Genomic DNA, 26,887 nt, shown 5'->3' with positions numbered 1-26,887 from the left:
CAATGATTCGCCCTGCGGTCTGGAAGGATCTCGCACGGAACTACCACCGCCGCCACCACCACCACCACCACCACCGCCACCACCACCGCCACCACCATCGCCACCACGTCTCTTTGTTGCCTTCAGGAATCCCCCCGTACATTCCTCCCACCCTCAATTCCCCCCCCCCCACCACAACCGCATCTCCCCTCCCCCCCTTCATCCTCCATCCAAGCACCCGCCCCTCCCCCCAATTAGTCATGACAGCTCCGGAGCCTTGTGAAGTTGCGGCCCGTGCCCGCACATCTGACGAGCATTACTGTGCAGGCGGAGAAATCCGGGAAGTTCCGCTCGAGAGATTTAGAAATCCGGGAAGTTGAAAGAAAGAGAAATTAGAATTCCAGGAAGTTCCAAGAGAGAGAGATTAAAAATCCGGGAAGTTCCAAAAGAGAGAGAGATTAAAAATCCGGGAAGTTCCAAAAGAGAGAGAGAGATTAGAAATCCTGGAAGTTCCAAGAGAAAGAGAGATTAGAAATCCTGGAAGTTCCAAGAGAAAGAGAGATTAGAAATCCGGGAAGTTCCAAGAGAGAGAGAGATATATAGATTAGAAATCCGGGAAGTGCAAAGAGAGAGATTAGAAATCCGGGAAATTCCAAGAGAGAGGGAGAGATTAGAAATCCGCGAAGTTCCAAGAGAAAGAGAGATTAGAAATCCGGGAAGTTCAAAGAGAGAGAGATTAGAAATCCGCGAAGTTCCAAGAGAAAGAGATAGAAAGAGATTAGAAATCCGGGGAAGTTCCAAGAGAGAGATTAGAAATCCTGGAAGTTCCAGCATTCACAAACACTGTGGCTGAATTATGGCGACGTGGTTGCCACCCTGTGCTAAGAATTCAGCGATCAGAGTTGTTCGATCCCGTTCACGGCTCACATCAGTGGCAAGTTATAGCTGAAACCGGCAAATTTACCCGTGCTCATCCAGCGGTGAATTGACAAGGAGGGGGGGGGGGGGGGGGGTCGCTGCATCCATCTAGGAAACGCACGCGGGGCTCTTACCCCTGCTGCGAGCTGTCCACGGATTTCTCCCGTCTCTCCAAGCCGCGGCGTCTGGCTGCCCGGATTTCTACAGCTGCCCTAGGGGGCCCCTACCAGGGGGTTAAAGGGGGTCTTCGTCTTCCGTGAGCCCCTTTGAGGGCGCGGCGTTGGGGAGGATATTGGTCCTGGGCGGCTCGCATCACCGCTGAGAACCTCGGTTCGAATCCACGTGGCCGATCGTGATCAAAGCGGGTTCTCAAATGCGCTCAAACATATCCATCATCGTCAGCCATGTTTCATCCACTGCTGGATTAAGGCCTCCTGCTCAAGCAGCCACCACTTGTCACGATCCCGCGGTGTGACCATCAACCCAGCCACCCGGCACTCTCGTGGTTGCATCTCCTCGGTGGACCTCCTCCAGGACGCGTTCCATCCCTTGGCTGCCGCTCCGTTATTACTCTCGACCATCGGCCAACGTCCCTCCTGGCCGCGACGCGTCCGGCCCAAGCCCCACTCACTGTTCTCAGCAGCCAACGTCTTCTCGAATCTGCGTGTGCTCTCCATTCCTCGGGTTCCTCTCCCCGTGTCTCTCTTTTGGAAAGCGGACATCTCCGTCCGTGCTACGTTGCACACTTCTCAGTTGGGGGCTACAAAATACAAAGATCCCCCCCGTATAGCCTTAACAGACCGTAGGGGCAAGTGCTGTTAGCGAGCACCTATGAGGGCCGGAACGGTACACGAGGGGGTGGGTGGCCAGCACCACGCCCGACCGCTTTTGTCTCCCTAGTGGCAATGTTTACACACCGCACCAGGACTCATTTGAGGCTGAGTCGACCTAGGAGAAGCCCGGGACCGATTCAGATAATCGTCACTGGTGTTGGCCGTGAGCGGGAATCGAACCCGGGTCGCCAGGTTCATAGCGTAGCGCGCTAACCGCTACACTATCGCTCCCCTGTTGGGGTTACACACACACAGACGCACCTACTCGAGATACACACAAACACACGCACCCACTCGAGATACACCCACACACACGCACCCACTCGAGATACACCCACACACACCCACTCGAGATACACACACACATCCACTCGAGATACACCCACACACACGCACCCACTCGAGATACACACAAACACACGCACCCACTCGAGATACACCCACACATACGCACCTAATTGAGATACACACACGCACACCCACTCGAAGTACGCACACGCACCCACTCGAGATATACACACACACGCACCTACTCGAGATACACACACGCATGCACCCCTCTGACGGATATCCAACATCAGTGACGAATATCTAAACGGGTCCTCAGTGTCTCCTAGGTCGACGCAGTCTTACACGAGTGCATCGGTGCGATGTGAAAAAGTCACCATCGGGGGTGACAAAGGCAGTGCGTGATGATAGCCACAACAGCTCATCGAGTGCCGTATTGGCTTCACAGGTGCTCGTGAACAGCACTTGCCCCAAAAGTCCGTTAAGGCTACACGTGCGATCTTTGTCTTTGCGCGCGCGTGCGTGCGTGCGTGTAGAGTGTGTATCTGTCTGTGTGTCATGTGTGAATGTATCCTTTAGTGATAATCTCCCCCCCTCCTCCACCCCTCATCTCCCCCCCCCCCCACCCCCGTCTCTTTGAACCCCGGGGCTCCCTCCCCGAAGCCCCCAGTCCCGTGGGACTCGTGAGAGCGAACCGGAGCACGTGGCATCTACAGATGGTCTTACCATTCCCGCACACGTGGGTTAGGGTTAGGGGTAGAGTTGTGTTTTTTAGGGGGGTTTTATTTTATTTCCAAATTTGTATTTATTTTATCCCAATTATATCCAATACGTTGACTGAGCCTTGCGCCAAACGTCTGTAAAGGCTATACGGGGGATCTTAATCTTTGTGTGGGGAGCGGTGGTGCAGCGATTTTCGCAGTGCGCTACGAGCTACCCGAGTTCAATTCCCGCTCGCGGCCAACACCAGGTGACGATTTATCTGAACCGGTCGTGGCCCTCCCATAGGTCGACTCAGCCTCAAAATGAGTCCCCGGTGCGGTGAGGTGGGTAAAGAGCAGCACTGGGGAGACAAAGGCGGCCTTGGGCGTGGTGTTGGTCGTACGCCGCGCAATCATTCCGAAAGTTGCTCGCTCACGGCACTTGTCCCCAAAAGTCCGTTCAGGCGATGCGCGGGAGGCGATCTTCGTCTTCGTGTCGAACGCCTCTCGAATCGTCGCGATGTCCCCTTCACGCGGATGCGCTCCGATCGAGGTGACCGCGCGCGCGCGAGGTGGTGTTGTTGTGTCGTTGTTGTTGTTTTGTTGTTATTGTTTTTTGTTGTTGTTTTTGCGCCCAAAGTTCGCGAGTGATCGGGAAAAGCCACACCCCCCCCCTACAGTGAACCCTCCCCCCCCACAGTCACCCCCCCCCCCCCGACAGTCACCCCCCCACAGTCACCTCCCACAGTCAGCCCCCACAGTCAGGCCCCCGCCCCCCACAGTCACCTCGCGAGGGGTCAGCCCCGACACCACTCAGCCAGCGAGTTTGGGGGAGCTGGGGGGGGGGGGCCCTGCGGGGTCGAGCGAGGACCTCGTGCCATGAGGCATCAGCAGGCAACCGCACAGCAGCTGATGCGACTCAGAGAAAAAACACCGATCCACGGATTACCTGCTTCTAAATAAATGCCGATGAAACAGATTGATCCGAGAGACCAATAACTGAATAAACACTACGCTTCTCTGTCTCCCCGCACACAGAATGCAAGTATTTTACACACCCCATCAGCCACGTTGGCCTTCTGGGAGTACGTCATTTTCAGCAGCATTGGTTCAACAAAATAAAAACTCTGATCTCGCTTCAACATTCAATGTCTTAGAAGAGGTTTTACCCATTCTGGCAATCAAACAGTTTGTGTTAAGTTGTTAAAACACCAAACTGAAACTTTTTTGCAAGGAATCATGTCTGCATTAACCACATATACTTGTGGTGAACATGCAAAGAAAACCATGCTCTCGTAGTATATGATGCATTGTCTTTAAAACTGATTGGTCCACACCAGACAGCTTTCTTTAGAGCCTAAATCAGTTTAAATGAAAATTCATCATATACTACCGGGGCATGTTTATTGTTTGCATGTTCACCACAAGTACGTGTGGTTAATGCAGACATGATTCCTTGCAAGAAGGTTTCAGTTTGGTGTTTTAACATCTTAACACAAACTGTTTTATTGCCGGAAAGGGTAAAACCTGTGGCTATATCTTGATACTGGCAACGCGGAGGTCCCACGATTCAGTGTCTCATCTGCATGGTCGGGCAGCCTTGCTGGGACCAATGGTGCTTGAATGCCAGATGCCTCGAGGTAAAGAGGCTTCTGGAATGTTATTGTATGTACGTTTTAACATTCCTATGGAGTGAGTGCGCGAGCGAGCGAGCAAGACGATGAGCGGGTGAGCGAGTTGACGATTGAGCGGATGAGCGAGTTGACGAGTGAGCGGTGAGCGACTCAATGGGGCGAGCGTGAGTTGAGCGACGAGAGTGGACCGGCGAATGGGAGTGTGAGTGACAGGCCGCTGCGGTACCACGTGGCGTGCAGCCCCTCGTTACGCGGGGGGAAACGCGAACCCCTCCTCTTTCACTGACCCCCCGCGACGCGCGCAGACACAGATGTCAAAACAAGGATCGAACCGGGACTTTAATCACGGGGAGGGCGATTGGTGGCGGGGTCGGGGAGCGGAAAGGGAGATGGGGTCGGGGGGAGAGACGCGAACACCTGAGCCTAATTTGGTCGGAACCCGTGACAGCCCCGCCTGATGAGTTGAGCACGTGGCTAAGGACTCCGCAGTGTTGTGTTTGTAGTTTGATTTAAACAAAAACAAGGGCAGAAATTAAGATGCAGGATGGGGCTTTCGTCTGCCCAAGCCCCGTGTGTGGTCGGTAAAAATCAGGGACCAGATAATCATCATCATCATCATCGCGGGGTAACTTGTTGAACGTTACGCAGGTTTCGCTACAGGGCTTGGATAGTAGCACGCCGTGCATAACAGGTGTTATAGGTCACGTCGGGGGCAGCAAAGGGCATCGCAGCACAATCCATTGTTGTGCTGGACTGTACTCCCATGCCTAAGCTGCCTGCACTCACCAACGTGCGTGGCCCAGCGTGGTAACGTCTGGTCAAAATAACCCCTGCGACCGAAACGGCGTGGCTCCAGAGGCCCTCATCCAGCAGTAGATCGATGAAGGACTGTGGGCTCGTTCCGTGTGTTTGACCACGTGCAGCTGCTACTGCTGCTGGTGGTGGTGCTGGTTAGCATCGAGTAACGAGCGCCAGGGCGAATCGGCGCTCTTGCGTCACGCGTGACTGCTTGAGCAATCATCGGGCGCGTGCAGCGTGCAATAAATTAACGTCGTAATTGAAATAGAAGGTGCTGAATAAGTACCGGGAAAAGGCGACACTGTAGCTATGCACTTTTAAATCTAAACTGAAAACTCATTGCTTTGTGTGTTCAGCTTGTCATCCTTCCCGATTAGCACGGTTGGATACGTACGCTGCGAAAGAAGTTCATATGTGTCAAATAAGTCAACGTTCTGAGTCTAAGTGAGCTCTGTTTGCGTCTTCATTCAGTCCCAGTGGTGATTATTGTGATGATGATGATGGCAGTGCTCGTCATGATGGTGATTATTGTGATGATGATGCTGGCAGTGTTGGTCATGATGGTGATTATTGTGATGATGATGGCAGTGGTGGTCATGATGGTGATTATTGTGATGATGATGCTGGCAGTGGTGGTCATGATGGTGATTATTGTGATGATGATGATGGCAGTGTTGGTTATGATGGTGATTATTGTAACGATGATGATGGCAGTGGTGGTCATGATGGTGATTATTGTGGTGATGATGATGACGATGGCAGTGTTGGTCATGATGGTGATTATTGTGATGATGATGATGGCAGTGTTGATCATGATGGTGATTATTGTGATGATGATGGCAGTGTTGGTCATGATGGTGATTCATGTGATGATGATGATGATGGCAGTGTTGGTCATGATGGTGATTATTGTGATGATGATGATGGCAGTGTTGGTCATGATCAGTTCAGGTCAGTTTATTTTGAAGTACCCTGTGAGCTAAGAAGCCCTTGAATCGAGTTTCATCAACAAAACCATCGGTTCCCTGGCAAACACAATGAAAAAACACAAATGGCGACAAATGACAATGTAGAGTATATTACAAATTTATCTTTTAAATATTTAGCGAAAGTGAGGATTATGATTGGAGAACATATTGCAAACAAGGCATAAAAAACGCCAATGGTGATTGTTGTGATGATGCTTGTTGGTGGTGATCACGGCGGTATTTCCGGTGATCGTGGTGGTGGTGATGGTGGTGATAGTGGGGAGTGGTGGTGTAGCGGTTAGCGCGCTGCGCTATTAACCCGGCGACCCGAGTTCGATTCCCGCTAACGGGCAACACCAGCGACGATTATATGAACCGGTCCTGACCCTCCTCCCCTAGGTCGACTCAGCCTCAAATAAATATCTGGTGCGATTTGTAAAAAAAAAACATCGCCACTAGAGGAGACAAAGGCGGTCGGGCGTGGTGCAGGCTACCCACCCCCTCGTGTGCCGTGCCGGCCTTCAATAGTTGCTCGCTAACAGCACTTGCCCCAACAGTCCGTTGAAGGCTATTCGGGGGATCTTTGTCTTTGTTTGTTTTGATGGTGGTGACAACACAGGTCATATCTTGTGCACGACAAAGTTTCGCTCAGCGACCGGTCGCGCACGACTCGTCGCTCAAGGTGCGTGGGCGGCCCTCGGCGTCAGCAGACGCGGCCGAGGTCACCATCAGGGCCAGGTTAATGAGGAGGGCAGGCGCGCGCGCGCGGGGGGGGGGGTAATGAATTAACGAGGAGGTGTGAGGAGGGGTGTGGAGGAGAGAATGGAAACCCCGCGGGAATCGCTTCTATCGCGGCGGGGGATGGAAGCTCCCTCGCCTCCCCCTCCGCGGGGCCGCGTGCGTGCGGGCAAGGAGACACGGAGTCTCCGCTTGCTGGAACAAGAGCAGCTCGCTCGCCGGCAGCGGCACGTCGGGCGAGCCCCACTGCTTCTGGAGAGGCGCTGAATGTCGAAAGCGGCCGTTGCCTATGAGCATCTGGGCAGTTCACCAGCCCTTGGTTCAAGCAAAGCCCGACTCCGCTGCTGATGAGGCGCTGAATGTGGAAACCGGTCCACAGTTGGGTGCTGAAGTAAATCACTCCTGGAAGGCGGTGCGACTGATGGGATGGGTAAAACAAAAAAACTGTTTTTCTTTTCATGTGGAGAGACGGATATGGGAAAAGCACGAGGGCAGGATTGTCTACTTATTCATTGCATCCCCTATATTTGATCGGAACCCCGAGAGGGCACAAATCACGGAGATCAAACACAGCTCGCCGTATCCGACCTTCATCTCCGCAATCCCCACGCATCCCACCCTCTCCTCCCTTACCCCCACCACCGCCGTCTCACACCGCGAGACCCCGAGTCCGCTCTGGTCGCGGCTTCGAGAAGATCCCTGCGCTTTGAAGTGCAGAGGAGGCGGATGATCTTCGGTGAGATCGGAAGCGAGACAGTCGGCGGTACGGGAGAGGCAGGGAGAGAGAGAGAGACGGGTGCGACCCTCACACGGCACCGGGTCAGCATCAACCGAAACGAGATGAAGAAGCAGAGAGGTTGCCTCCTCGTGCCCACCACACCCGTCCCTCCGCACAACAACATTTTGTACGCATCCCATCAGCCACGTTGGCCCCTCCGAGAGTGCAGAGAGAGTTCCACACGAGCACAACTTCCGGACCGGTTTCGACCATTCATTGCCTCGCTGGCGGGATCAGGTCTTTTTTTGCTTTTACCCAATCAATACCGGTCTAGTAGCCAGTTGCGTCTTAAACGAAGGACCCCCTTTCTCTCGGTTCGATGTTGGCTTCGGTTCCACGTTGAACTCTCTCGTGCGCGGGTTTTTTTTCTTCCTCCGCGTGCTCCGTTTTCCTCCCAACAATGTAAACACGAAATCGATTGACCCATAACGCCTCAATACAGTGTAGAGACGACCACAGAGCTTGGGCAAATAAACCTTATGGTGGGACCCCGGGGTCCCATAAGCTCCCGGCTCTCGCATTAACATTATATTATAATGTAAACATTATATTATATATTATATATAATGTAAACATTATATTTATAATGTAAACTAAAACTTTGCTCTTTTTCACCAATGGGTTTGAAGGATGGTGGCAAGTGTTGTCTTGTTAAACTATGCCTTTAAATTCTAGATTTGAGGCTTTCGTGACTGCAAGGATCCATACTCTTTGGTTCTATTCAGTAAAGTCACGTAGGTAAAACATAAAACAAAAATCACGACGTTTCGGCCACAACACAAGTAGCTGTGTGGGAGGAACAAAGCGCCTTTACAAAGGAGTTAACATATAAATTAGCATGTAACAGTTACATGCTAATTTATATGTAACAGTTACATGCTAATTTATATGTTAACTCCTTTGTCAAGGCGCTCTGTTCCTCCCACACAGCTTAAAAGACGCGGCCCATGCTTGGCAGTGTTCACTCAAGCGCTGTCTTCTGGACAGTCCTGTTTCTTCACCTGATGAAGGCTACTTGTGTTGTGGCCGAAACGTCGTGATTTGTGTTGTTTTATTTTTTACCTACGTGACTTTACCGAATAGAACCAAAGAGTATGCCTTTAAAACTGAAAACTACTTACCTGCAGTACCTCTATTTAAATACACTATCGAAACAATAATTTACACCCCGCTGTCGATCATCGTGTTTCTCAGTGTGGATTTGTGAACACACTTTGTAAACAGTACAGAAAATAGTACGCGTTTTCAATGCGCTGTTCACATTGTAACAAGCGTATATACCAATGTTACTCTACAGAGTAGTGGGTCGCCGCTCCTCTTATCCGCATTGATACGAGCGGTACGTGGGGACCACGGCTTAACCACAAAAAAAACCTATCTGCACAGATGCATACGGACAAGAGAAGTATTATCAAACAGGAGGAATTAACGGTGCAACGCATCTCATCTGGTAAATATCTGCAGGTAATAGGTTTGTCATCGATTGATCCTGGCTGCAGACATTGGTAGGTCACAAATAATAATGAAGATAAGAGAGCAGTTTCACTGTATTATTATGCATACCGTGATGACAAATAAAGGACTTAGGTCGTGTAGGCAGTTTGAGCAGCTTTGGATGAGACTTGTTATGATCCTGCCCATACCCGAGCGTGGAGTGCATTCGCGTGTTCAGCTCTTGTGCGCATTCGTCCTCGCTCCTGCTGCGCTTGGACACGACACGACAACAGAACGATCCGCGCCAGGCGGGTCGCGGCGTTTATGTGCGCGGTGGGACGGAGTCGCCAAAAAGAAATTCAATAATTTTACGATTTTGACTTCCGTTTATTCGGGACCCCGGGGGTTCAAAAGTTGGTCAGCACCAGCTCACCGCGTAGCTGCTGGCTTCACGATCGTCTGTGCCTCCTCTCCGTCTCTCTCCCGTCTCCCTCCCTCTCTCTGGCAGAGTGAGAGCGACGCCCGTGCAGACGGGCGCGCCGCTTGCACGTTGACACAAACTGCGATTGTAATTATAATACGCAACACACACAAAAAACGCGCAACAAAAACACAAATACCTACATCTCCATGGCCTGTGGAGGGACGCGGACGTACGAGACGCGTCCGATGGTTGAGAGCTCGATGGCCCATCGGATTCCCCCAATCTTAAATATTCTGATGCTTGGGACGAGTGTGGCGCAATCAGCAAACATCACGCGGGCAAAGTCAAAGGCGCCCCACCCCCCGCCCCGCCCCCCTTGCCAGTCACGTGTCCATTGTGACGCGCGCCGCTCGGCGAACGTGCAGAGAGAGCACGAGGAGACGTCGTCGCGTTCCGGGCACCTCAATACGACCGGTTGGGCTCACGAGAGGGAGAAGTGAGTGGCGCCTTGAAGTCGTGAGGATCTCGGGGGTTTTATGAAGTGGTGTGTCTGTGTCTTGAGTGTGGCGCGTGAAGATCAGCGCTGGGAAGACAAAGACGGCCTTGGAGTGGTGTTGGCCACCCACCACCCCTTTAAGTGCTCGCTAACAGAACTTGCCCCAACAGTCCTTTGAAGCTATACGGGTGAGCTTTGTCTTTTATGTTGTCAGCGAACCGTGCACACTTCTCGCGATTGCATTAAAGTGCACCTAGCCTGGCACGAGCGCTGTGGTAATGTCACCGTCACTTTAGTGGCAAATGGCGGCACCCTCATGCGCCGTGGCTGGCTTCATAGGGGCTCGCGAACGGTACTTGCCCCAACATCCCGTGTGGGCTACAGGGGCTATCTTTGTCTGTACGTGTGTACAGTTCCTAGTAATTCAGGCGGCTCTCGTTAATTAGGGGTCACTTTCCCGGGTTAATTGCCGCCTTGTGACGTCATTGGGCATACCTTCCACCCCCCCCCCCCACCCCCTCGTCTCACCACTGCTGTCACCGGCGGAGAGAAATCCCATCCATGATGGACGGGCCGCCGTCATGGCAACGTGGAATTTAAGGAATCCGATCAGTGAGCGATTAACGGAGATGAATGACGGTGTGATCATCATCAAACTCATCATCATCACCATACTCATCATCATTGCCATCATCGTCACACTCATCATTGCCGCTCATCATCATTGTTCCGACCATCTTTCACGTTGTTAGCGCAGTACTCACGAGTAAGAGGTGGTACAGGCGCAGCCCTGAAAGTGCCTGTTACCGCCACTTGCTCGCCTACTCTTTCACGCTGACCGCAGGTCTTGGTAAAACGTGGGCCCACACACATTTTACCCCCACCTCCCGACTGAGCCAACTCTGCTGAACCCATTTCTACTGCTGGGGAGGACAGAGAGGCCATGCGGGGGGAGTGGGGGGGTGGTCAGGGGTGTTGAGGAGGGGCGTTCTCCGTTGTTTCGACTGCCGTGCCGAGACATCGACTACGGATCACAGACGTCTGGGTTGTGCGTCCAGTGGGGTGGTTGGCCGATGTGGCAGCTGCCTTCGCGTCTTGCGCGTAAAAGGCACAAAAAAGCCCCATTCACGTTTATTGTTCTAAACATGCATATATGCGCGCGATAAACCGGCACTAACCGGTTTAACCGGTTTTCATTCGCTTACCGGTAACCGAATAAAAACGATATTTACACACCTATTAAATATGCATACTGTATGTACAACGTTCACTCATTCAAGCATACAGTAGACCTACGCCCTTACACACACGCAAAATAAACATATACATACATACTCACGGATACACAACAGCCTTAGCAGACTGTAGGGGCAAGTGCTGTTAGCGAGTAGCACCGATGAAGGCCGGCACGGCACACGAGGGGGTGGGTGGCCAGCACCACGCCCGGCCGCCTTTGTCTCCCCAGTGGCGATGTTTTCACGCACCGCACCGGGTACTCATTTAAGGCTGCGTCGACCTAGGGGAGGCCCATGACCGGTTCAGATAATCGTCACTGGGTGTTGGCCGTGAGCGGGAATCGAACTCAGGTCGCCAGGTTCGTAGCGCAGCGTAGCGCTAACCACTACACCACCGCTCCTCGCAGATAGACGCACGCGATTCTCTCCGTGCGTGTCGACACCCTGGGAAATATTTCTGCATCCGGCACGCCACCTCCAGTATACCCTTTATCAGTGCCCTACCTTATTACAGACCAATTCAGACCTTATAATCTTAGTTCTTTCGGTAAGGTCACGTTGAAGGGAAACAATAAAATAATAAAATATATAAAACAATAAAAATTCTTACGACGTTTCGACCATAACACAAACGGTCGTCTTCAGGTGTGTCGGTTTGCATAAATTTATTTATTTTTAAACATCACATTGACTTTTCCAAGACAGAGGTTCTTTGTAAGCCATCTGGCTACCATGAGAGATTCGTTCATGAGGCTATCCACATATACAAGCACAGAGACAATTTCAACCGAGAAGATGGATTCTGGCTTAGCAATCATTGGAAAGATTTGATAAACCATTTTAGGTCTTAATTGATTGTTCACGCGTACAGTGGCTTTCAGACAGCAAACATTAATTTTTCGTCTCCCCCCTCCTCTTTTCAGAACATAGATGGACTAATCCTTCTAAATAAACTGCCAAATCGCTGCGCGTGGCGCTAACGTTTTTATAAATAAATAAATACACCGTTTAAAAATAAATGTATGCAAACCGACACACCTGAAGACGACCGTTTGTGTTATGGTCGAAACGTCGTGAGAATTTTTATTGGTTTATATATTTTATTATTTTATTGTTTCCCTTCAACGTCACTTTACCGAAAGAACTAAGAATATGAATTACTGCAGTCACGAAAGCTTTAAATCAAAATTCAGACCTTATTGGTTTTTTATAAGTCTCAATGTTCATCCTACAAAATCCCATCACATGGGAGAAACACAAAGAGACACGTATTGAAACGGCCGTACGCCGTTTGGACACCAATACGGGGTAAACCGTATGGGTTGACAGGTATGTGTGTGTGTGTACCCTCTCCTCGCGATGGGCTGTGGCGACTGCGAGACACGTGCCACCTATCGCGGTGCATACCAGCGGCCCGGAGCGCAATATATCCCGCAGGAATGTTAAACACTCGTCGGGTTAAGGTGGTACACGTTGATAGTTACACCCCCCCCACCCAGCCCGCGTGCGAAAAATAGGTTACTGGACGCATTTAAAGAGCAAATCGATTTAAATATAGGGCCCGTATCGAAGACAAAAGGGGAGGACCCGTGCCCATGCACATCTGGCACTTTACCAGGCACTGATTCAAGAAAGTCAGACAGTGCTGACGAGGCACTGAATGGTTGCAATTGGTCCATAGTTTTTCTTGCTCGCGTTAAAAACAAATTGCTGTTGAAAAGAAAAGTACTCAAAGAAGGCCCGATAATTTTATTTTTTTTACGTGGCGAGACAGGTGTGTGCAGGCGAATTGTCTGCTGCGTTATCTTGGTATGCTCTCCGCAAAGGGACGCCGCGAACGATTACTATTCCGTGCTGTGCATCGCACACCACCGTGCTCTGGAAGTCAGCGAACGGACGCAAGATGAGACATCGCTGGGCGAGACGCGGTCAGGTCTGTGAACATCTCTGCAGAGCGACGCTAACACCAACCGTAGCTGATGCAGCACTGCCTATGCGGCGAGGGGGGGTGGGGTCAATTACTCTGTGAGGGCGGATATGTGGCGCTCGGATACGCGGCGTCGCACACAAGAGGAAGGGGGACGTGGCGCGCTCGGGTTAGCACGTGGCCAGCACGCGCCCAGAGTCGGCCATCGCACAGCTCGCGTACGGCCAGCACGAGGTCGTAACGCGGCCACCACGCGGCCGGCACGCTGCTAGCGCGTGCCAGCCACGTTGCCACCACGCTGCTAGCGCGTGCCAACCACGTTCCAACCACGTGGCCACCAAGCTGCTAGCGCGTGCCAACCACGTGCCAACCACGTGGCCACCACGCTGCTAGCGCGTGCCAGCCACGTGGCCACCAAGCTGCTAGCGCGTGCCAACCACGTGGCCACCAAGCTGCTAGCGCGTGCCAACCACGTGTCAACCACGTGGCCACCAAGCTGCTAGCGCGTGCCAACCACGTGGCCACCAAGCTGCTAGCGCGTGCCAACCACGTGTCAACCACGTGGACACCAAGCTGCTAGCGCGTGCCAACCACGTGGCCACCAAGCTGCTAGCGCGTGCCAACCACGTGGCCACCAAGCTGCTAGCGCGTGCCAACCACGTGTCAACCACGTGGCCACCAAGCTGCTAGCGCGTGCCAACCACGTGGCCAGCACGAGGCCGTCACGAGGCCGTCACGAGGCCACCACGCTGCCAGCACGCTGCTAGCACGCCTGCAGAAGAGACTCCACAGAGAAGGGGAGAGGCCGCCGGACAGAGGCCGACTTCTTGCTTTGAGATGTCGCGAACACAGCCACCTCATCATCTGCGTCATCATGCTGCTCCTCCTCATCTCTGTCGCGCTCCGTTGGCGACTTGACCGTCGCGCTCTGCGAGTTCGGAAACCTTTTGAAGGCCGAGGAGAGGTCGTGATGACCCAGTGGCTGTGACCTCCACGCGTCAAGCGTGGTCAAATCCCGCGCGCTTGGGCAGGTGCAGGTGACACCGAGGTCCTGCTGCTGCTGATGACCATCACGATCATCATCTTGACGCTGGTGCTGATGATGGTGGTGACCAGCATCATGAAGGTGGTGTTGGTGGTGATGAAGGTGACGTTCCAGCTGTAAGAAGTAAGCGTTCCTTGTGTCTGCTTCACTTGACACGATCCGCGGCAGAGGTTGAATATTTGACATCAACACATGTGATGATGCTGATGCTGCTGCTGATGATGCTGCTGCTGATGATGTCAGTGGTAACGAGTGCATCACTGGACACAGCTCCATCGGAGGAGCACTGAGCGTTTTAGGACACGATTTGGGCATCGTGAGGTCCAGAGGTAATGGGCGCTGCTGATTATGATGATGCTGCTGCTGATGATGTTGTTGCTGTTGAAAATGTTCGTGCAAGCAGGACTGTAAATAGGTGGCCGTAGATACTGCAGAAGCCCCAAGTGGCCACATCGCTGGGAGGAGGTGGGCGATGGGTCTGCAGGGTTGGTTGTCCACCAGGTGATGCTGATGATGGTTGTGGAGTCTCTCTCGCTCCATCATCACCGACTCCAGTTCTCTGTCGGCGAACGCTCGGCGCTTCCGCATCCTCTCGCTGAGTGCGGGAGGGAAGGACGACGACGAGGAGGAGGAGGAGGAGGAGGAGGTGGATGAAGCCCCGGAGCAGCCACTATGCGAGTCAGCCTCCGGGGCAGGGGGACGATAACCTGCAAGGTGAGAAAGAGAGGAGGAGGAGGAGGTGGTGGTGGCGATGACGGCGGTGGTGGAGCTAAATTGTGATGGTGATGTTGGCAGTGTCGAGGATGGTGACCGTTGGGTTCTTCATTTGTACGGTGGTGATGATGACAGCACAATTGGTGTTGCTGATGTTCACTGTGATGGCGATGAAGACGATGCTGGTGACAATGCTCTTATTGATGTTTACTGTGACGAGTATAATGATGTTGCTGATGAGGATGCATTTACATTCTGTTGCTGCTGATGATCATGACGATGATGATCATCAGCAGCCATCATCACCTTCCAGGATGCTCCGCGCCACGATGCCTGGGGTCCGGGCCGCGCGTGCGGGACCCGCGGAGCGACAGGAGGTCACGACCCCACCGGCAGCCGCGTCCACGTGACGAGTTCTCGACTGAAGCACAAACGCCGCAGCATTAGCAACACCGCGAGAGCCGCGGTCTATCCAATGCTGGACGAGGGCCATCATGCCGTCGCCACCGCTGGGCGGTGTCGCGATGCCACAATCCAACCCCCGCGCGTTTGCATGGCTGTCTTTGCACAGCGGTCGGTCGGTCTATCTCTCTCTCTCTCCTTTGGCTGCTATTCCTTCACCAGTCAAGTCCCCTATTAACATGAGTCCCAGCTCCTCAACCTCCCCGCCAGAACCCGCCCCTAACATCAAGGCCCCGCCCCTTATCACCTTTAGGCCCCGCCCCCTCCCGCAGGGGCCCTGCCTCTTATCACCTTTGGGCTCCAACCCTCCCCCAGGCCCGTCCCTTCTCATCTTTAGGAACCGCCCCCTCCCCCAGAAGCCCCGCCTCTTATCACCTTTAGGCTCCACCCCCTACCCCAGACCCGTATCACCTTTAGACTCCCCCTCCCCTCCCACGCCAGGGCCCCGCCCTCCCTCCCTCCCTCCCCCCTCACCTGCTGCTGCTGCTGCTGCCTGCGCAGCGCCACCTGCGCGGCCATCACGCGCTGGCGCTCCAGCACCAGCTGGCAGTTGGCGCATGCGCAGTCGCGCCAGCGGCAGAACCGCTTGTGGCCCTTGAGGCGCGACACGACGCCGTGGTTGCGGCAGCGCGCGCACTTGGGGGTGCGGGCCACGCGGCCCAGCCCGGAGCCCTCCATGGGGGAGGGGCTGCGGGGTGGGTAGGGGGCAAAGGTGGCAGCGGAAGTGATTTGAACGCGTGGTTGTCAGCTTTCGCGACCGATGTTATCGATAAGAGAGCTTTTGTGGGCGAGGGTCGTTCGCTCGTTTCTCGGCCCGCTTGGCCTGGTGAGGGTCGCGGCGGCAGCGTGTTGAGGAGTGGCGGTCCACGCCTCCCTCTCCCTGGCGACGAGACTCCAGCACTACGTTACTCTACACTACGATACATTACTATACACTATACACTACGATACATTACTATACACTACTATACACTACGATACATTACTATACACTATACACTACGATACATTACTATACACTATACACTACTATACACTACTATACACTACTCTACACTACGATACATTACTATACACTACGATACATTACTATACACTACGATACATTACTATACACTATACACTACTATACACTATACACTACGATACATTACTATACACTACGATACATTACTATACACTATACACTACGATACCCTATACACTACGATACATTACTATACACTATATACTACGATACATTACTATACATTATGATATATTACTATACACTACGATACATTACTACACACTATACACTACGATACATTACTATACACTACGATACACTATACATTACTATACACTATACACTGCATTACTCTACACTACGATACATTACTATACACTACGATACACTATACACTACGATACCCTATACACTACGATACATTACTATACACTACGATACATTACTATACACTACGATACCCTATACACTACGATACATTACTATATACTATGATACATTACTATACATTATGATACATTACTATACACTACGATACATTACTACACACTATACACTATGATACATTACTATACACTACAATACACTATACATTACTATACACTGCATTACTTTACACTACGATACATTACTATACACTACGATACATTACTACACACTATACACTACGATACATTACTCTACACTACGATACATTACTCTACACTACGATACATTACTATACACTATACACTACGATACATTACTATACACTACGATACATTACTATACACTACGATACATTACTATACACTATACACTACAATACCCTATACACTACGATACACTATACATTACTATACACTACGATACATTACTATACACTATACACTACGATACATTACTATACACTACGATACACTATACATTACTATACACTATACACTATGATACCCTATACACTACGATACACTATACATTATTATACACTACGATACATTACTATACACTACGATACATTACTATACACTACGATACATTACTATACACTACGATACCCTATATATTACTATACACTACGATACATTACTATACACTATATACTACGATACATTACTATACACTACGATACATTACTATACACTATACACTACGATACCCTATACACTACGATACCCTATACACTACGATACATTACTATACACTACGATACACTATACATTACTATACACTACGATACATTACTATACACTATACACTACGATACATTACTATACACTACGATACACTACGATACATTACTATACACTACGATACATTACTATACACTATACACTACGATACATTACTATACACAACGATACACTATACACTATGATACACTATACACTACGATACATTACTATACACTACGATACCCTATACATTACTATACACTAAGATACATTACTATACACTACGATACATTACTATACACTACGATGCATTACTATACACTCTACACTACGATACATTACTATACACTATACACTACGATACATTACTATACACTCTACACTACGATACATTACTATACACTATACACTACGATACCCAGACTGTGTAGCTCTTCCTGGGGAATTCCCAGGTGTTCCAGCCGATCGATGTCGTCCCCCCAGCAACGTGTCTTGGGCCGGCCCCGGGATCTTCTCCCACGTAGCACGCTTTCGCGACGAATAATATCCATAAGGGTTTTTTTTTAGGGCGTTAGATCGCATAAATATAAATGTGTCGTTAAATCCGCTGCCACCCGACGCAGCCAATCAGCAAGGTTTGTCACGTAAACAAAACGTGCCAATTCGTTACTGGTACAGCACTAAGTAGCGTGACGTTTCGCCAGTAGTTTACAACGAGCATCATCAGGGGACAGCCAGAGTTGGGGAGAAATCCTCCCCTCCTGTTTCGGTCTTAAATAGACGGGGGGGGGGGGGGTGTAAGTGTGACGTCGTCACTTGTGAGCCAATCGCGTGTCGGTTTAAATGCCCCCCCCCCCCCCCGTCACAGAATCCCCCGTGACTCTACAAATATGCTCGCGAAAAAAACATCAACTCGCAATTAGCTGCCCACATCTTTGTGTCGTAAGACGCTCCCACCACCTGACACAGCCAAAAGCCACTGGACATCTGTGCAAAAAGAGGGTCCACAGCTCATCGAATTCCTCCATGCGGTGTACACAACAAAAACATGTGATTCCGAATCAAAGAAATAGTCGCGCGTGTGCAAACGGTAAACGCGACAACGATCATTGTCACAGCTCAGCAGTGGCTGCGTGCGATCAGCAACAGAAAAAAACGCAGTTTGCACGATCGAAAATCGTCCCCTCGAGTAAATAAAAAAAACATTTTTTTTATTTTACCAGTTAAGGCCCCACTGAGCTACACCGGCTCTTCTTTAGAAGCGACCTGGTCACAGATGACAGCTCAAGGCAAGTGGCTTATCACGTGGAAATGTTGAGCAGCCAAATACTCGAAACGCGTGATGTTGATTCTAATTGTGGAGGGAGAAACCGGAGAAGCCGGAGAAAACAAGGCGACCACGGGGGAGATGGAACCCGCAAACTCCAAATATACAGCAGCAGCGGGCGTCAAGGTCGGGATAGAACCCACGACCTCCTGCATACCAGGCGAGGGAGTTAACATCTCACCACCGCGGCGCCCAGTACTTAATGTTTCCTATGTTCATCATAAACAAACACAATATACACAAGGTACTCTACACACGTAGAGTACCATCGTACACAGTACACTATTAAGCAATCAGAATGTCTTCATACTGGGAGGAATCCGATGAGCTATGAAGCTCTTTTTTCACAGATGTCCACGTGTACAATTACACAATATACTGTACAATTACACTATACACAATATACTGTTCAATTACACTATACACAATACACTGTACAATTAGACTATACACAATATACTAATACAGGATACAAGAACAATATACACGATCTATCCACACACGTGTACAATTACACTATATACAATATACTATTCGCAGATACAATCACAAAATACACACTCTACTATTCACACAGTGTACACTTTTCACAATATGCTATTCACAGATACAATCACAAAATACAAAATCTATACTATTCACACACGTGTACACTTACACTTTTCACAATATACTATTTACAGATACAATCACAAAATACACAAACTATTCACACAGTGTACACTTTTCACAATATACTATTTACAGATACAATCACAAAATACACAATCTACTATTCACACACGTGTACACTTACACTTTTCACAATATACTATTTACAGATACAATCAGAAAATACACAATCTACTATTCACATAGTGTACAATTACACTATACATAATATACTATTCACAGATACAATCACAAAATACACAATCTACTATTCACATACGTGTACAATTACACTTTTCACAATATATTATTCACAGATACAATCACAAAATACACAATAAATTATCCACACAGTGTACACTTACACTTTTCACAATATACTATTCACAGATACAATCACAAAATACACAATCTACTATTCACACAGTGTACACTTACACTTTTCACAATATACTATTTACAGATACAATCACAAAATACACAATCTACATTTCACATAGTGTACAATTACACTATACATAATATACTATTCACAGATACAATCACAAAATGCACAATCTACTATTCACATACGTGTACAATTACACTTTTCACAATATACTATTCACAGATACAATCACAAAATACACAATAAATTATCCACACAGTGTACACTTACACTTTTCACAATATACTATTCACAGATACAATCACAAAATACACAATCTACTATTCACATAGTGTACAATTACACTATACATAATATACTATTCACAGATACAATCACAAAATACGCAATCTACTATTCACACACGTGTACACTTACACTTTTCACAATATACCATTCACAGATACAATCACAAAAAACACTAAACTATTCACACACGTGTACAATGACACTATACACAATATACTATTCAACACAATATACGATTTACAGATGCAATCACAAAACACACAATCTACTATTCACATAGTGTACAATTACACTATACACAACATGCTATTCACAGATACAATCACAAAATACACAATAAGCTATTCACATACGTGTACGCTTATACTTTTCACAATATACTACTTTTACTATGAGGATAATCCGGCACTGGCCCAATTACAAAACCAAATTCGATCGCCGCGAACCGGTAACCGTTTCCAGTGGAACGCTTGTCATGAACGCACCGATTGGATCGCGCGATCCGTACGTACACACGGCACGGCGGCAGAAATCACCGCGTGGTCGATTTCTACCCCTCCTCGGTTCTCTGTTGAAAGGCAAAGAAGCAGCCCTGGACAATAAGTCGCTCGCTCAGGCCCCCTGTGTTTAAAGTGAACGTGTCAAGTTTATTGCTGGACATACGAGTACTCGAATTTTAAATGCTGTGGGTTTTACTCTCCAACACGTCGGTGCTTGGTGAACTAGTAACTAAATTGGCACGTTTTGTTCACGTGACGAACCTTTTTAATTTGACTAGTGTCGGGGTGGTCGCGGATTTAACGAACACATTCATATTTACACAAATCTATTAAGAGAGTTTTCTTTACTTGCCGAAAACCGGTAACCCATTTCAACCGGGGTTTTAATATTAACGATTGCAAAGAACTCGAGTATTTTTGTCTGAGTAAATACCGCGTTCATTGCCTCTGCAACCGGGCAGAGACCGAGCCACGTGTCTGGGGTTGGCGTTAATCGCTTTCACACACGCGCTGGTCTGGCCAGGGACGGCACCAATTACGCATCGCTTACACAAAAGCGACTTCCGATACTCGGTAAACGAATCGATTCGTTGTCAACTTTGTAGAATTAATGCCAACTACGTGCTTAGAATAACCAACGGGACCGATGCGCGCGTCTCCTTCATGAATGGTAAATTAAGAGACGCAAACCACAGTAGTGCGATTGTGACCATGCTACCGAACCTGTGGACCCGTATAGTAAACCCATGTAGACCCATAGAGATACACAAAGATTCAGGGACACATAGAGATACGCAGAGACACACAGAGACCCATAGAGATATACAACGATTCAGAGACACGTAGAGACCCATAGGGATACACAAAGATTCAGGGACACATAGAGATACGCAGAGACACACAGAGACCCATAGAGATACACAGAGACCCATAGAGATACACAACGATTCAGAGACACGTAGAGATAGCGCAGAGACACATAGAGACCCATAGAGATACACAGAGACTCGGAAGACACACAGAGACCCATAGAGATACACAGAGACTCGGAAGACACACAGAGACCCATAGAGATGCATATAGCCATACCCAGAGACCCACCGAGATACATTAAAGACAAGCCAGAGTAGTGCGATTGTGGCCACGCAACCCAAACTATCGAGCAGACAGTAAAACCACTGTAGTCTGCGCTTCTTCATCGGAGGCGGAATAGCAAAACGACGCGGACTCTTTACTGCAGTCCTCTCGTCTTGGCCAGCAGACATCGATGTTGGTATCTAGCTCCTGAACGTGTTGTCGACGTACGCGATGAATGAACGACGCGCCTGACGTAGTTTTTAGTTTCGCGTTGAACTTAAGACCCCACGTCAATATTCTGACAGTTCGCCAGCATTGGTGCAAGCAAGCCTGGCTCTGCTGACGAGACACTGAATGGTCGAAACCGGCCCAGAGTTGTGCTCGTGTGGAACTCTCTCTCTCTGCACTCTCGGAGGAGCCAACGTGGCTGACGGGATGCGTACAAAATGTTGTTGTGCGGAGGCACGGGTGTGGTGGGCACGAGGAGGCGACCTCTCTCTCTGCGTCTTCATCTCGTTTAGGACGGGGCTCCATTCGTCGTCGAAATCATTTGCGGGTAGACTGGTAGACGGGAGTAGGTGGCACGCGGCTCTCAGTCGCCCACAAGCCCCATGGCGAGAGGTATCGCTGTATGTGGTGTGCCGTGGTGCGGCAATATTTCCAGGCTCGCCGAACTCGAGCAGAAGCGGCTCGGCCTTCAGGAGCTCCGATTTGCGCGGTGGACTGCGTGCGGTGCGAAATAAGTTCAACGCACCGTACGTACACAATGAAACTCCGCTAACGAAGACGGATTGAGCGGAGAGACGAGGCAGAACAGACGAGCCTGGGATCGACTCGGATATCAATCGCCGCTGACGTTACCCGTTGAGCGTAACAATCAGCAGCGATCGTTCGCTCTACCGCATTGGTATCGTCGTCAATATACGCACGTGAAAGCCAATAGTGATCAGGCAGACGAGGCATGTGGTTGATGCTGGCACGGGCTTTGTGAGGGTCTCTCTCCCGCCTCCCGTGCCTCATAGCGCAGCGCGCTAACCCCACTCAGCCTTCCCCGAATGGGCATAACAATGAACAGCAGTGTGGAAAATCTACAGTTATCAAACTTGGGTATATCTCCATAAAACTCACGGAACTGTGTGAGCAGAGATGAACAAACTAAACTTTACTTTTACGTTACCGGGTAGGGCCCACTCTGGACGGAGCTATTTTTCAGAAGCGACCTGGCCACAAATGATAGTTCAACGAAGTGGCTTATCGCGTGGGAATTCTGAGCAGACAAATACTCTAAGCGCGTGATGTTTATAAATGTGAAGGGAACCCCCGGAGAAACCGGATAAAAATCCACGCGACCACGGGGAGAAAGACACCGCAAACTCCAAATATTCAGCAGGCGTCAGGTGCGGCATCGAATCCACGACCTCCTGCACACCAGGCGAGGTAGTTAACATCTCGCTACAGTGGCACCCAAACACAAATAACAGTAACAATGCAGTGCCTTCATCATTAACCATTGCCAGCATCATCACAATCCGTGATCTATCCACGCTCTCACGCTCCAGCCTCGCTGCGCTCCGAATGATCGTTTCTCCGGCGAACAGCACTTTCCCCCGACAGCGCCCGTGTAGGCTGCACGGGTGACCTTTAACTATTGGACCACGGAGTAAACCCACCGCAGCCTGTACCCCCCTCCCCCCCTTCGACGGAGGATGAACAGCAGCACCACCACACGAACTGTCTCTCTCTCTCACGAAGCCCTCTCGTCGTGGCCAGCAGACATCGACATTGGCGTTTAGCTTCCGAACCAGACTGCTGAACAAAATATAATCCGTATCTATAAATGTGTGTGTGTGTGTTTGCGCGGACTTACTTGGAAAGTCGCGTCGGCTGAAGGTTGCGGCAGCTGTGTGTGTGTGAGTGTATTTACGCGTCCGGCTGGGTGTATGTATATCGGTGTAGATGTTTCGGCGTGTGTGTGTATATAATCGGTGTGTATGGGTATCTGTGCGTATGTATCTATAGCTGCGTGTCTAGTATATACCAGTATGTGTGTGTGTATATATATATTTAAACAAACCTAATGGCTAGCACACGAATAATCGTCCGGCAACAAACAGCACCATCAGAGTTGTGCTAAGTTGTAATAAGAGTGCACCACGTGTCTACAACTGAGCGTGGTTCTATGGGGGGGAGGAGGAGGCGGAGGGAGTGGGTGTCCTCCTGTCGTGCCCTCGAAGCGTGGGCGGCTGCGCGACGATTCGAAGCCCTCCTCCACTCGCACGCGGCGCTCCGCGCCCCCAGCGGAGCGATCCGCGCGCTTAGACTCCGAGCGCCCCGCGCACGTGATTGGCTCTCGGCACTGACGATGCTGCTGCTGATGGGGAGGTGGTTGGCGGTGGCGATGATGATCTTGATGGTGCTGATGGAGGTGGCGGCGGTGGTGGTGATGATGATGGTGCTGATGGAGGTGGCGGTGGTAACGATGATGCTGTCGATCAACGCCCACGGAAAAGTTTTGATCGCCCCTATCCATCCCTCGCCGCAGTGCCATCACACACGCAGACCGTGACCCACTGTCCCCGTGCCACCTCTCCTCTGTTGAGGACTCGGTTCAGCAGACACTGTCGCTTTCGTCCCATCCACCATTCTGTGTTCAACCACGGCCACGCTGTAGGTCACAACCACACACTCACCCACTCGCTCACAATGACCCCCCGTATAGCCTGAACATGATTTTGGGACAAGTGCGGTTAGCGAGCACCTATGAAAGCCAGCACGGCACACGAGGGGGTGGGTGGCCAGCACCACGCCCGGCCTCCTTTGTTTCTCCAGTGGCGATATTTAAACACCGAACCAGGTACTCATTTGAGGCTGAGCCGACCTAGGGGATGCGCAGAACCGGTTTCAGAAAATCATCACTGGTGTTGGCCGTGAGCTGGAATCGAACCCGGGTCGCCAGGTTCGTAGCGCAGCGCGCTAACCACTTCATTACCGCTCCCCACTCACTCACACAAGCACTCACCCACTCGCTCACTCACTCACACAAGCACTCATCCACTCACCCACTCGCTCACCCACTCACTCACCCACTCGCTCACCAACTCGCTCACCCACTCACTCACCCACTCACTCACATAAGCACTCACCCACTCGTTCATCCACTCGCTCACTCACTCGCCCACCCGCTCACTCGCTCACCCACCCGCTCACTCGCTCACCCACTCACCCACTCGCTCACCAACTCGCTCACCCACTCACTCACCCACTCACTCACAAAAGTACTCACCCACTCGTTCATCCACACAATCGCTCACCCACTCGCTCGCCCACCCACTCACTCACCCACTCGTTCATCCACTCAATCGCTCACCCACTCATCGCACTGCAGGTCACACACCATTCTCTTTCTGCTTCTCCCTTCGCGCTGCTCCACCCGAGAATTCCCTCCCATCGTCGCTTTTCCCAACGTCTTAGAGTAACTTCGTTAAAATCAAAAGAGGTCTGAACGCGTATCGATTACGACTGTTGAGCGTGCCGTTTGTTGCAGGCCGCTTGGCGTTTCCGGCCTTTGGGCCTGCGCTCAGCAAGCTGTGTTTACAATCCCCCCGCACAGACCGCTTTCCCACCCCCTGATCCTATATGTTGTTAGCGAGCACCTATTTAGGCTTGCACGGTGCACGAAGAGGTGGGGGCATAGTGGCCGGAACCACGCCCGGACGCCTTTGTCTCCCCGGTGGCAAGTTTGCCAACCCTTCCTCCACGCGGCAAGGAGGCTGTTAGACCTGCAGCCTACCGCTTCTGACTGGTGTGTCCGCAGGAGTGATGTTTTGCATACTGCAGCGGGTACTCATTTAAGTCTGCATTTACCTCGGGGAAGATTCTGGAGATGTTCAGGAAATGTCACTCGCCACTGATGTGTCGTGTTCAGTTTACTGTTCTTCCCCGGCACCTCCGATTAGCACGGTTGGTTATGTACGGGGCAAAAAAAAGATCAATATACATATACAGGGTGCTTCAAAATAAATTGTTAACACTATATGGGGGAAAAAAAAGAACGGATACTACACTGCAGAATGATAACAAGTGTCATGTTAATCGCTTCAAAAAGTCAAAGCGTCTCCCACTTGTTCGCCATCGTTGTCAACACGTGGCCTGGAATCTTCTCCACGTGGTCTCCAGAGCCCGGAGGAGGCAGCACATGTCACGTGGTGTTGTTGTTGCAAATTCTCAGAAGTGTTTAAAAAAATGTTGAAGAACCCTGTATATGCATGCATGGACGTAGCCAGGAATCGAACTCAAGTGGCTGAGTTCGTAAGGCAGTGCGTTAACCACTGTGCGCAGCCGGACTCACTGGTACACAGAGCCACACAAACGCACAAACACACGCCAGCAACCTCTCACACATAGCTACGCACAACCATATACACCCTCACACGTTAACACACAGCGGTAATTACTCACACGCTCCCATACTCTCTCACAATCAGCAGTAATTACTCACACGCTCTCTCACACACTCGTACAAAAAAAGCCGCAATTCGTCACTGAGTGGCAGTGATGTCACCACAGCGATTGTGCCAGGCTAGGTGCACCTTGAGGCCACGTTAAGTGTGGAAGGTTCGCTGACGGGAGGTCACTGGAGAGACCCAGGTGCCGTGGGTATGAGATGACTGGCAGATGCACCACCTGTGCTCCCCCACTGTGTCACCTCGCTGCGCTTTAACCGCCCGGCGCTCCGCTCGTTGTTGTGAGCGTCGCTCATCCGCCCTAAGCTTGTTGCTGGAGGACGACTGTCTCCAACTGCCCAGCAGCGTCCTTCACGAGCCTCCTCCACACACAAAGACAAAGATCCCCCGTATAGCCTTAACAGACTGTAGGGGCAAGTGCTGTTAGCGAGCACCTATGAAGGCCGGAACGGTACACGAGGGGGTGGGTGGCCAGCACCACGCCCGACCGCCTTTGTCTCCCCAGTGGTGATGTTTACACACCGCACCAGGTACTCATTTGAGGCTGAGTCGACCTAGGGCAGGCCCGGGACCGGTTCAGATAATCGTCACTGGTGTTGGCCGTGAGCGGGAATCGAACCCGGGTTCATAGCGCAGCGCGCTAACGGCTACACTACCG

At 50.5% G+C, this 26,887-nt stretch overlaps 1 protein-coding gene across 2 annotated transcripts; it reads right to left on the bottom strand.

Annotated features, from left to right (window-relative positions):
• Positions 1–12,950: 12,950 nt before the first annotated feature.
• LOC116951985 (uncharacterized) lies at positions 12,951–26,286 on the bottom strand. 2 transcript variants are annotated; one of them, XM_076073932.1, is made up of 4 exons: positions 25,631–26,286; positions 15,847–16,060; positions 15,217–15,331; positions 12,951–14,903 (listed from the first exon to the last, which is right to left on the bottom strand). In XM_076073932.1, the coding sequence occupies exons 2-4, from the start codon at positions 16,048–16,050 to the stop codon at positions 13,915–13,917; spliced, it is 1,308 nt and encodes a 435-aa protein (XP_075930047.1). In that variant the 5' UTR covers positions 16,051–16,060; positions 25,631–26,286; the 3' UTR covers positions 12,951–13,914. The 2 variants fall into 2 exon arrangements, with proteins under 2 accessions (XP_075930047.1, XP_075930048.1); XM_076073933.1 differs by lacking the exon at positions 25,631–26,286 and adding an exon at positions 23,634–24,045.
• Between the last annotated feature and the right edge of the window lie 601 nt (positions 26,287–26,887).

Source organism: Petromyzon marinus, chromosome 44, assembly GCF_048934315.1.
Source record: "Petromyzon marinus isolate PM22_M1 ecotype Great Lakes invasive population chromosome 44, UKy_Petmar_22M1.pri1.0, whole genome shotgun sequence".
Classification (NCBI taxonomy): Eukaryota; Metazoa; Chordata; class Hyperoartia; order Petromyzontiformes; family Petromyzontidae; genus Petromyzon; species Petromyzon marinus.
Note: the sequence above shows the minus strand (reverse complement) of the source record. Positions and strands in the feature narration are given on the sequence as shown.